Below are 13365 nucleotides of genomic sequence, written 5' to 3'. Positions count from 1 at the left end.
AATAAGCTGGGAGGGAAAGGAGCATTTTCTCTCTTGATCTGTTACAGGGGTGCAGTGATGATAATCAGTTATCTACCTTTATAACCTGCTGATATTAATGCACTAGTGTTACAGTTAGATGTACAGTACAGTGAGCAGATTTTGCCTGGTGGTGGAATCTCTACAGCGCGTGGGGGAGAGCCGTCCGCGGCACGGGTTCCCTGGCCGCGAGCGCAGGTCTTCACGGAGCTTATTTACCAACAATATAGACAAATATAGTCAATTCCAGTCATGATTAAAGGAAACAAACATTACTAATGCATACGGAGCCCGGGAGGGGCCGTGGATAAAAAAATAATTAAATCGAGTGAACGATGTAGCAGTTCGTGCTCACGTTTTCTTTAATTCGAGTGAACGATTTGCAATTCGTGCTCACGATTTCTTTAATTCGTGCTCACGATTTCTGTAATTCGTGCGCACGATTTCTGTAATTCGAGTGAACGATTTCTGTAATTCGTGCTCACGTTTTTATGCGCAATAAGACAAGAAGCTCGGAGGGAAAGGAGCATTTTCTCTCTTGATCTGTTACAGGGGTGCAGTAATGATAATCAGTTATCTACCTTTATAACCTGCTGTTATTAATGCACTAGTGTTACAGTTAGATGTACAGTACAGTGAGCAGATTTTGCCTGGTGGTGGAATCTCTACAGCGCGTGGGGGAGAGCCGTCCGCGGCATCGGTTCCCCCGCCGCCAGACACCTGCCGCGCGCGCAGGTCTTCACGGAGCTTATTTACCAACAATGTAGACAAATACAGTCAATTCCAGTCATGATTAAAGGAAACGAACATTTTACTGATGCAGGACAACTGTGTGTTATTAAAACCAGATCAAAATAAAGTTAATGCAATGTGCAAATGTGTTTATTAATTTCTAAATAACATTCAGCCAGCCTCCAAGGAAATGCACACCTTCTTAAATCTGGTTACATCATTATTACTTTTATGATAGATTTAATCTATATTTTAATAATTTGTATAATAAATAAACACATAATTCAGAAAATATACATTTAAGAAGTTTATAATTATTATATTTTTTTATTTGAAGCTTGTGGCATGTTTCTGGGCAGGACACTGTGATTTGAGAATAAGCAGATATTCAGGACATTTCATCAGATATAGAAACTTAATTATTTTAGGAAACATATTGGAATAAATTATCAAATTGATCCAAATTATTATATGAAATGCCTATTTACTAAATATCTTAATACATTGTATTAATAGTATTTTAGACCAGCTATTTTGATTTTATATAGTCTTATATGAGCCATTCATAGACAACTGTCACACCTTGCATTAATTTTGTATTATCTTTATTAACTTTTACAGTGTACATTTGGACCTAAGTCTTATAGCTGTATATTTATAAAATTATACTTCTTTACGTTATACTATTGTTGAAAATAAGAAATTATAAACAGTTCCACATTGCATTATAACTTTGTTTTGATCTGGTTTTAATAACACACAGTTATCCTGCATTAGTAATGTTTGTTTCCTTTAATCATGACTGGAATTGACTATATTTGTCTATATTGTTGGTAAATAAGCTCCGTGAAGACCTGCGCGCGCGGCAGGTGTCTGGCGGCGGGGGAACCGATGCCGCGGACGGCTCTCCCCCACGCGCTGTAGAGATTCCACCACCAGGCAAAATCTGCTCACTGTACTGTACATCTAACTGTAACACTAGTGCATTAATAACAGCAGGTTATAAAGGTAGATAACTGATTATCATTACTGCACCCCTGTAACAGATCAAGAGAGAAAATGCTCCTTTCCCTCCGAGCTTCTTGTCTTATTGCGCATAAAAACGTGAGCACGAATTACAGAAATCGTTCACTCGAATTACAGAAATCGTGCGCACGAATTACAGAAATCGTGAGCACGAATTAAAGAAATCGTGAGCACGAATTGCAAATCGTTCACTCGAATTAAAGAAAACGTGAGCACGAACTGCTACATCGTTCACTCGATTTAATTGTTTTTTTTTATCCACGGCCCCTCCCGGGCTCCGTAGTGTAAAGTCGTGATAAGATGAAATTAAAGTCGCAATATTACGAGATTAAAGTTATAATATTACAAGAATAAAGTTGTGATAATACAAGGTTAAAATCACAATATTACAAGATCAAATTCGTAATATTAGGAGAATAAGGTTGAAATATTACGAGTTTAAAGTCATAATACTATAAGATTAAAGTTGTAATATTACAAAATGAAAGATGCAAAATTTAAAATTTTACATTTTACGACAGTAAAGTCATAATATTATGACTTTAATCTTGTAAAATTTAAATTTTTAATCTTGTAATATTACAACTTTAATCTTGTAATATTAACAAGATTAAGCAATATTACAAGATTGTAGTCGCAATATTACAAGATTAAAAGTTGTAATAATACAATAATAAAGTTGTAATATTCTAAGATTAAAGACACAATATTACAATATTAATGTTGCAATATTACAAGATAAAAGTGTTAATATTATGAGATTAAAGTCGCAATTTTAGGTGAATAAAGTTGTAAAATTACAAGATTAAAGTCTCAATATTACAAGATTTAAGTTGTAAAATCACAAGAATAAAGTCATGAATGGAGGTGGCCTATTTTATAAAAGTTTGTACCCGTTATCATGTTTTACTACAACCCAATTCCATTTTCATTCCAGATTTCTGTTAATTAAGCACCATTTCTGTTGAAGAGGGCAAACATAAAAGAGGATTCACTAATACACTGTATGAAGCTTCTCTGCTCTACAGGATATATCATCACTTTTTATCTATCTCCATTTCTTTAAGTTATATTATATGTTTTAATATGAGTGTACAGCATGTTTAACAGGCTAGTCTGTGATTTAGATTGATTCCTCTCTTCACAGCCTGGAGACTCTTTAATCTGTGTGAATCCTGTGGTTCTGGTGGGAGGGATAAGTCAGTAATGTTCATGCCTGATTGTTTAAAGAGTTAAATGAAAGACCTCACTGTCTGAAGATCACAGAGACAGAGATGTGCTTTCAGGAGTGGCTGACATGATTTACATCTTCTCCTGCCTCACCCACACTTATACAGTACTGTATAAGACAGGACAAGAACACATAGTGACCTTATAAACCGGTATATTCACTTTAACACGCTGCATGGAGAACAAGTTTCATCAGATAACACAGGCCAAAACCATTTACAAAAAACTGCCCAAATTAAAACAGATACTCCTGTAACCTCTTTAGAGCCCCCCTGCCTCCCGTTTTATACACCCTAGAGTGAGAACCACAGTAATAATCTATGGGCTCTATCTTATACCCTGTACAAGGCACTTTGCAATGCTCATTGCTATCTTTTACCCCATGCTGTTAAAAATCGACTTATTTTACAAACACACTGATGGGTTTGGTGGGCTGAAAACGAGGTGTGTTTAGGTACATTTCTGGCATATCGCTATCTTGGCAGCAGATAACTCAGGTGCACCACTGGCTGAATGAACCCTTACAACAGTCAACTTTAACATCAACAATAAACAAAATGCTACATGAAATAACATTGCTCTTCCCCCTTCACAGTGTGAACAAGCAGGTAATTTTCCTCTGCTGAGAAGCGCAGAAGTGCTACACCATTAAAATAGCAATCTGCCAAGGTCAGAGCGCATCTGGCTCTTAAAGGCAATGGCAAGGTGGCACGCTGATTGATTTATTTCACGTTATGCCCAAAACACACCCATAATTTATTAAGAAAATTAGTACATGTTTTTTTCATGTTTTGAGCTGCACAATGCATACTTTTCCTGTCGTTATGATAGCAAAGACACACTGACATGCCCTAAATCAAGCTGCATGGTGCACGGTTGATGGCTTGACTATCAATTGCTAAAATAAGGCCCTAGGAGATGTAATCAGTAGTGTACTGTGAGTAAAGTTGATGCTGGGATACATCTGAGATTAACTTATAGAAAGACGGGCTAAAAGAGAGAGAGAGAGAGAGAGAAAGAGAGAGAGAGAGAGAGGGAAATAGAGAGAGAGATGAAGGAGATTTGATGTATCAGAGATTAATGTGAAACAGAAGACGGAAACAATGGCGGTTTGTGCAGAGTGTAATAAAACCCGTTCCATCAGACTCCTGCTGAGTTTCACTACAGTCACTGTATTGTCTTATTCACTCTGATCCACAGATGACTCTCTAACATTCTCTCTTTCTCTCTCTCTGTTTCTCTCTCTCTCTACGTCTGAAATTCACATTTTTTCACAGTTTTTAACAGAAATGGCCTGAAGCCTCTGACATTATAGTATAGAGGAACAGCTCATACGGTCTCTATTATCATCATTAAAATAATCACCATCAGCATCACTGTTGTAATCATCCTCACCATCTTCAGTATGTCAGTTATTGCATCACTATTATCACTATTACATCATCATCATCATCATTACTATTATAATCATTATCACTTCCATTATCATTTATATAATTTTTTTCTATGAATGTATATATTTTTTTATTTTTATCCCAATTTAGCTAATGATGCCACCAGTACCAGTGATGCCACAACACCAGGAGGGTGAAGACTAGCACACACCTCCTCCGATACATGTAAAGTCAGACTCCGCCTCTTTTTAGACTGCTGCTGATGCAGCATTACCGAATAGCATCACAGCGCACTCGGAGGAAAGCGCAGCGACTCGGTTCTGATACATCAGCTCACAGACGAAGCCTTGCGCTGATCAACATCACCCTAGGAGTGATGAGGGGAAAGAGCGCCATCTTCTGTACCCACGAGAGAGAGTAAGGCCAATTGTGCTCTCTCAGGGCTCTGGCAGCTGATCTCCTGATGATAGTGGCAGTGCTTTAGACCTCTGGACACACCATTACAATCACCATTACATTTACCATCTCTATTATCAACAGCATAACTAATATCTTCACAATCATCCTCACCACTATTTACACTATTATTCTCAGCATCACTGTCACTGCTATTATAATCACCATTTCTATTATCAACTCCACAATCAATATCTACACTTTCATTATCACCATCACTATTACAATTTACATCATCGCCATTATCCTCAGCATCACTGTCCTGCCACCACTATAATCACATCATCACCATCATCACAACTCCTCCACATTACCAACATCTCCACTATAATAATCCCTATTAATTTAATCACCCTCACCATTGTCATCATCACTTACATCATCCCTATTCTTCTCACATCATTATCCACTTCATTATCAACATACAACATCCTGGGAGGGCGCTGAGTGGTCAAGCGGTCTAATGCGCTGCCGCTATGAGCGGGAAGTCGCAGGTTCGAATCCCGTTCATGTAAATCTGCCATCAGCTGCCGGCACTCAGAAGGAGCACAATTGGCCTGGCTCCCTCTGGTGGGTAGATGCCGCTCTCTTTCTATCACACTCAAATGTCGCGCCGGGCGGCGCGAGGCGTCTGTGAGCGGATGTATCGGAACCGAGTTGCTGCGCTTTCGTCCAAGCACGCTAGCACTCAGGCAATGATTCATCAGCAGCAGCTCAACCCCACCCCAGCCGGGAATCAAACTCAGGCCATCTTGCTACCCACTGCACCACCGTGCCACCCTTCTTATTAACATCCCTACTATAATTACCCTCCTATATTTTTCTCCACTAAAATTATTACCATCATCATCATAATCATCAACATCACCATCACCAATATTACATTTGTTGTACTTTGGAGCTGTGAGAGATGATCAGTTCTCCTCAGATTTACAATTTTAGACATTGGATTTGTTGGGCTTGATCTCTGGTTTTACTCCCGTTTTTAATTTAGATTAATATTAAATCCCTCGGGTCATCTCTCTTAATGTTGTCTATAATTTCTATTATTTGTAATTCATTAAAAATTATTCTGAAAAAATTACAGACTGTTAGATGTGTAGTCATACCACGTTTACGTTTATAAGTAGAAGATATATTTATATAATTACAGATTATGAGTGATTACCTGATTGTATATAATAAATACTGTAATTACACGTTAGTGTGAATGTAATGCCAGATGAATGTATTATAAATAAGACATCAGTAAATGTAGATGTTGGGTTAAAATGGGATTATTCTGTATGTGGATTATATGCTTATTCTAACACAGTCTGCAGTATTATTATCCTGAAGGCATCACACTCTGATTTATCTCTCAGTGACTGAGTCTGGTGGAACGGCTCAGTTCCTTATCACATACTGAATCAACCCAGCAGGCCCGGCACATTCATCTACATTCAGATCAGATTACCCAGATTTACTACAATAGAAAACATCTCAGTGCTGCCCAGAGGAGCTAAAACACAATAGCATGCAGCACCACTGCCTTAAGATACAGCGCAGCTTACAAAAACATCACAGTACTGCAGTGTTTACAGATTCCCAACCCCTCCATCAGCACACGCTTCTGAACACATCTGGAGGAAATATTACAACATTCTGGAATCTGCCCTCCAGATTAATTCAGTCATTTTACATCATTACATTTGGGTGGATCACTTCTAAAAGTCCAGCGGGTCCCTAAAAAAACAGCTGAAAGAAATCAGGCCCCTGTTTATATTTGTTTACCCATTTATAAAGAATTAATTCAATTATATATAGTGTTCCTTGACTTGTAAGAATAATAAAACTATTTTTTTAGTTCTACAGTAAATAGAAACATATACGTAAAAAGTTACAAAAGTGACAAAAAGGGAAAATGCAACTGAAAATGGGGTGTTTCTTACTTTAATTTGGCTTTTATTTGATTGTAAAAAGTGTCCCGTCTAACAGTAAACATTCCCACAACCTTGGCTTATGTTACCAAAAAGTTCTCCCACTGTAACCTTAATGGAACATTCTAGAAACAATACACAAACTTGGTTAATGTTCTCCCAACGTAATGAAAAAAAGATGTTTATGTTGTAACGTTCCAAAAATGTTGCACAACCTTGTTCAAAGTTGCCCCAATGTTACAAAATATCGTTCCCACAACAACTTTAATATAACGGACTAAAAATGTTACAGAACCCCGTTCAAAGTTCCTTCAATGTAAAGAAATATCCTTCCCACAATAACTTAAATTTACTGCTCTAAAAATTAACACAACCTCATTCAAAGTTCTTTCAATGTTTCCGTGAGAAAACATTTCCACATAACGTTAATGTAACCTTCTTAAAATGTTACACAACATGGTACAACTTTTTTTCCCATTGTTAGGTAAAAAAGTTTCCACAAAAACATGAATGTAACGTTTTAAAAGGCTGCACAATTTGTTCAAAGTTCCTTCAATGTTCCCAACAAAAAAAAACATTCCCAACAATAACTTTAATGTGCAGTACAATTTTTTGTATTTTATTATGTATGAGCAACAAAAATGTATATTTTGGTAGCAAATTTTACTGAAGTTCTAAGTTTTACTGCAGAAATATAGGTCACATTTAGTAAAAGTATAGTTTTATCATAAAAAGCACATTTTAAAAATTAATACTAAGTATATATTTATATTAAGAACCAGTACATCACCAGTACAAACATAGCACACCCAAATAAAGTGTTTTTTTTAATGATACATGAAATGCAGATTAAGTAAGTCAAAATTTAAACATATAAGGATAAAAAGTACACTATTATTATTAATATATTTACATACACGACTTTTTTTTTTTACAAGGAAACCAATGCCTTTAGAGATTTAGTTTTCCACCCGTATTCAGCCAAACCCCGCCTCCTGCGTTATGATTGGCTCCTAGTTTGGCTTGTCCTGCGTTGTGATTGGTTGATAATCGTCCTACCCTTTTTTGCAAGCCTGGAGGGGGTGCACTAGCTCTCTCCACAGCCCCAGTCAGGACTGTCCCAGCCTGAGAAGGGGTGGGGGGTATAAGGGGAGGGACTTCCTGCTCTCCTTCAGGTCCGCTGTTGGATGGCAGGCGCAACTGCAACTTAGGTGACACGTAAACTAAAAAAGTGCAGACGGTGTGAAGAGCTCGGGCCTGTGGCGCGTGAGAATGACTTTAGAGTTATTGGTTATAGATTATTTATTAGTTTAATGGGTGGAGAAGTTGCTGTGGGCCTGGGTTTATCTTTTTCTGGATCTGAATCTGGATTTTAGGGAAGTTCTGAGAGTTCTGGAAGTTCTTGGAGTTCTGGGAGTTCTGGACTGGGCTGGACTTGGCTGGAGTGGGCTGTGGGACCCCCAGGAATGACCCTCTCATGCAGGCTGAGGATGATCTCCAGCTCTTAGCTCCAGAAACTGGTGGTTTTATGAGTGCAGGGAGCTCCTCAGCTCTTTACAGAAGTCAGGAGGGGAAGTTGGGTGGAGGTTTCTACAGCAGGAGAAGCTGCAGCAGCAGGAGCCTGGGCCAGGCCACCACCATGGCTAACGGGGTTTGCTCCAGGAGGCAGAGGAAGATCCTGCAGACCCTCCTGGTGCTCACCCTGGTGTGTGGGGGGCTCTATGGGGCTATGGTGGCTTATGAGACCCACAGGCAGCTGAAGAGGACCGAGGCCATGTCCCTGAAGTACCAGCAGCACCAGGAGGCTCTCTCAGCTCAGCTGCAGGGTAAGAAAAGCTACACTGTGAACCCTGTATTGGTTTAACCATAAATAAATTAATCCTGTCTTATGTAACAATTGGATATTTCCAAAAATTACTTTGAGTTCAACTATTTTGAGTTAACCCATTCATACCTGACTTCTTAGTTCTACTAATATAAAACATATACGAATGCTGTATGTTTATATACAGCTCTGGAAAAAATCAGAGACCACTTAAAAAAGATGAGTTTCTTTTTTTTCGATTTTACCAAATTAAAAAACAACTCAGAAATAAAATCAAGAGGAAGATAGATGACCACAAGCCATCAAACCAAGCTGAACTGCTTGAATAAATTTTTGCTCTAGGAGTACAAGGCACAAAGTTACCCAAAAGCAGTGTGTAAGACTGGTGGATGAGAACATGCCAAGATGCATTAAAACTGTGATTAAAAACCAGGGTAGTTTTCTTTACAATATTTGAGGTCTGAAAACTCTAAATCTTTTTTGTTATTTCAGCCATTTCTCATTTTCTGCAAAATAAAATAAATAAAATAAAATAAACGCTCTAAATGACAATATTTTTATTTGGAATTTGGGAGAAATGTTGTCTGTAGTTTATAGAATAAAACAACAATGTTCATTTTACTTATTACATAAACATAAACCTATAAATAGCAATTTTTTTAGAGCTGTATTTATATCCACAAATTATTTTTAAGCAGTAAAAACCTTATAACATAACGGGAAAAGGTATTAACTCTGCCACCTTAGGTGGAATGCTATCATGCTTTACTTCAGTGTGGAGATTTTTAATTTTCCAATGCAGTGGATGTGGCTAATCTGCTGTTACTAATTGGCTAATAAATGTCTATTCTGGTGAATAATAGGTCTCAATCTGTGTGAAGTGAAAGAATACAAAAGAATTTAGTAGAATTTAGTACCAATTTAGTATATAGTTTTTGAGTTCAGGAAAATCTTTATTAAAATTATATATGTATACAGCTCTGAAAAAATAAGAGACCACTTAAAAATGATGAGATTATTTGATTCTACCAAATTGGAAACCTCTGGAATATAATCAAGAGGAAGACGAGTAAACACAAGCCATCAAACCAAACTAAACTGCTTGAATTTTTGCACCAGGAGTGTAAATCATAAAGTTATTCAAAAGCAGTGTGCAAGACTAGTGGAGGAGAACATGATGCCTGAAAACTGTAATTAAAAACCAGGGTTATTCCACCAAATATTGATTTCTGAACTCTTAAAACTTTATGAATATGAACTTGTTTTCTTTGCATTATTGGAGGTCTAAATTTGTTATTTCAGCCATTTCTAATTTTCTGCAAATAAATGCTCTAAATGACAATATTTTTATTTGGAATTTGGGAGAAATGTTGTCCGTAGTTTATAGAACAACAATGTTTATTTTACTGAAACATAAACCTATAAATAGCAAAATCAGAGAGACTGGTTCCTAATTTTTTCCTTTATCAACTTAAAATTTAGATTTTTTAAAAATAGAATTTAAAATAGGTAATCGGTTACAACAAAAGTTTTGAGTTTAATGATAGTTAGTATTACAGTGTATTTCCTTACTGCTCTACTGTGTTCATTACAGACCATAATAGACCATGCTGGAATGCTGGGAGCTTTGTTTTTTAACCCTGCTTCTACCCTACAGCTGGAGGCTTACTCTAAAAGAAGGTTGCTCTACAGGTTTACCTGCGTTCTGGTCAGTGTGAGGGAGGGAGCAGCATAGTTAGAATACTGAATTAATGCAGTTTTGAACCATGTGCTCATTTTTGTACCAGAACATGGATCTGATCAAACAAATAAATTTTATTGCTTTCTTGTATTTTTGTGCATTCATATACTCATAGTTCATAGTCATGTCATGTCATGTCATTTTTTATCTTGTAAGACAAGATAAAAAATGACATGACATGACATGACTATGAACTATGAGTATATGAATGCACAAAAATACAAGAAAGCAATAAAATAGACAATATTGCATTGTTTTAAAATCTTCTGCTGTTTGGGTGAGACTGCAGACAAGCCAATAATATTTAAAGGACCCAAATCATGGAAATATATTGTATATATTAAAATATTATTTACAATAATAGACCTATAACTTTAAATAAATATAACCTTATCCATTCTTCCACAGTTTAGAATGCAAGAAAACTATAAAAATGGCTATAAGTATTAAATAAAGCAGGGAAATTTGCAATATCACTTCAGTACAAACATGATACAAGGCAGTACAAAATCTAGTCAGTGTTTGTGTGAGACTCTAGACAAGCCCATATTAATTAAAGGACCCATGTCATGGAAAATAAGATGGCATGGAGAATGAGAGTTTGGTGTAGTGTACAAACAAGTAAATAAATACAAGACTTTTGCCTTAAATTTCTATGTCCTCTGTTGCTAAAATACATAATTATTTGTAAGTTGCTTTGCAGTGTAATGTAATGTTTTTAAAACTGTTAAACTTTCAACATGCAGGCAGCAAAAGCAGCCTGAATTCCATTCACTGTTTTTGTGATGACACAAAAAAACACAGTGTATTTTTAACATCCACAATTCTACAAGATTAAAGGAGAAGTTAGATAGTTGGTTCATTTCTATAAACATTACATCCAGTATGAAGTTCTAATATCCTGGTTTGGTGAATGGAAAAGAGAATTTAAGAAAACTATGAGCTGTAGCTGTATTGGAGACAGCAAAATTGTAATTGCAAACAGTAATTATTCACTTATAAAGAGATGAATGGAATTACACAATCGATCCACAGCCGGAAGAAAAGTTCCTCTCATCCCACAGACAAACCAAGAATCTGTCCAGAGTACAGAATCATTTATTCAGCACAAGTTAAAAAACTCCCTAAAACTTTGGAGACGAGGTGCAAAAAAAAAACGTCAAGAGCAGTAACTATAGCCCTTTTAAATATAGTGATATTGTAGCTTGAAGGATAATTTTGATTTGCACACTGAACTGAATAAACTTGTCAACTGGAGAAAAAAGGGAATTGTGGCTAATTTTAATAATAATAATAATAATAAGTCTTTAATGGCTTCAATTATAACATGTTGTAAATTGATATTAAACTTGTGTCTTACTCGTGCAGTAGAGCTTTTTAGAAATATCTCTCTTTAGGTTCATTATACTGTTTATGGAACTATTTAAAATATGTAGTCTTGTAAAGGAAGTTGTGTTAATGTTGTGGGCGTATCTCTTTTTAAGGTCTATAGTTTACATTCTTCAGCTGTTTTTTTTCTGATAATGAAATCTGATTTCTTCATTTTGTGGTAATTAATGCCTTAATTTAAAGCCTTAGTGTTGTATATTATATGTTAGGCACAGACCTATATAAAAATAATGATAATAATAATGAAATTACTGTTATATACAGAGAAATCGACAGAATATACATGTTTGGTCATACTGCCCAACACTAATCTGAAGGTTTTTAAGCATTAAACAGAGTTTATAAGGCACTGTGTATTGTGTAGTGTTGCTTTTCAGTTCAGCATGTGTGTATAAACACACTGCTGCATTTTTTGCTGTGCAGAAGCTTCCTGTCTCTGCAGTGTGTTAACTGATACGCAGACCTCATTATTATTCCTCAGGCACTGTGTCACACACACACACACACACACACACACACACACACACACACACCGCTGCCTCCTCATTCTTTAGATGTGTCTTACCTGAGCGTACGGGCTGGAGCTGCTGGGAAAGGGCACTGGACAGTCAGTCCTCTGTGGGAAGATCTATCAGAGGTATTAAGAGGGGGTTTGCCTCTTTTTACTGCAGTAAAGGTCTTTACTCTTCTGATAAGACTTTACACTTGATGGTGGATTTGATTGCATTCAGCCACGTGATAGCTAGAGCATCAGTGAGGGCAGGAACTGATGTTGGTAGATTAGTTCTTGCACATTAATGTTGGGGACCCTATATAAATAAAAAAATAATGCATCAAGAAGTTCATTGTTGGAATGGGACAAGGCCTTTTTTGTGTGAATGTAATGAGGACACTGTATATAAGTGATTGACCAAGGATTAGTTTGTTGGGGAAAACTGTTTGCTGCATCTAACCTGAATACAAGATGAGTTACAGTTGAGCATGGGAGCATACAATTTATTTGAATTAGTTCTCTGATTTTGCTATTTATAGGTTTATGTTTGAGTAAATTGAACATTGTTGTTTTATTCTATAAACTCCCAAATTCCAAATACAAATATTGTCATTTAGAGCATTTATTTGCAGAAAATGAGAAATGGCTGAAGTAACAAAAAAGTGCAGAGCTTTCAGACCTCAAATAATGCGAAGAAAACAAGTTCATATTCATATTTAGGTTTTAAGAGGTCAGAAATCAATATTTGGTGGAATAACCCTGCTTTTTAATCACAGTTTTCAAACATCTTGGCATCATGTTCTTCTCCACCAGTCTTACACACTGTTTTTGGATAACTTTATGCCTGCCCTCTTGGTGCAAAAATTCAAGCAGTTCAGTTTGGTTTGATGGCTTGTGATCATCCATCTTCCTCTTGATTATATTCCAGAGGTTTTCAATGAAGTAAAATCAAAGAAACTCATCATTTCTAAGTGGTGTCTTATTTTTTCTCAGAGCTGTATATAGTGCAGTGTGAGAAAGCACTTTTACACCCTCTTGTTGCAAGACCCACTGTCCAGTCAGATCACACATGTAATAATTCACATATCTTCCCGAGATATAACTTTATGCTAAATTTTGCAACAATCATTTATGCCCTGTGC

The 13365-nt window shown here is 36.5% G+C and overlaps 1 protein-coding gene across 2 annotated transcripts in view; it reads left to right on the top strand.

Moving 5' to 3' along the window:
• The first annotated feature begins 7943 nt into the window (after positions 1-7943).
• golim4a (golgi integral membrane protein 4a) overlaps positions 7944-13365 on the top strand; it is a 38834-nt gene continuing 33412 nt past the window's right edge. For both annotated transcript variants that reach the window (XM_049483328.1, XM_049483327.1), the window contains exon 1: positions 7944-8601. In XM_049483328.1, the coding sequence (XP_049339285.1) occupies positions 8253-8601 (349 nt within the window). In that variant the 5' untranslated portion in view covers positions 7944-8252. The remainder of the gene's footprint in view (positions 8602-13365) is intronic.

This window comes from Astyanax mexicanus, chromosome 9 (assembly GCF_023375975.1).
Source record: "Astyanax mexicanus isolate ESR-SI-001 chromosome 9, AstMex3_surface, whole genome shotgun sequence".
NCBI lineage: Eukaryota > Metazoa > Chordata > Actinopteri > Characiformes > Acestrorhamphidae > Astyanax > Astyanax mexicanus.
Note: the sequence above shows the minus strand (reverse complement) of the source record. Positions and strands in the feature narration are given on the sequence as shown.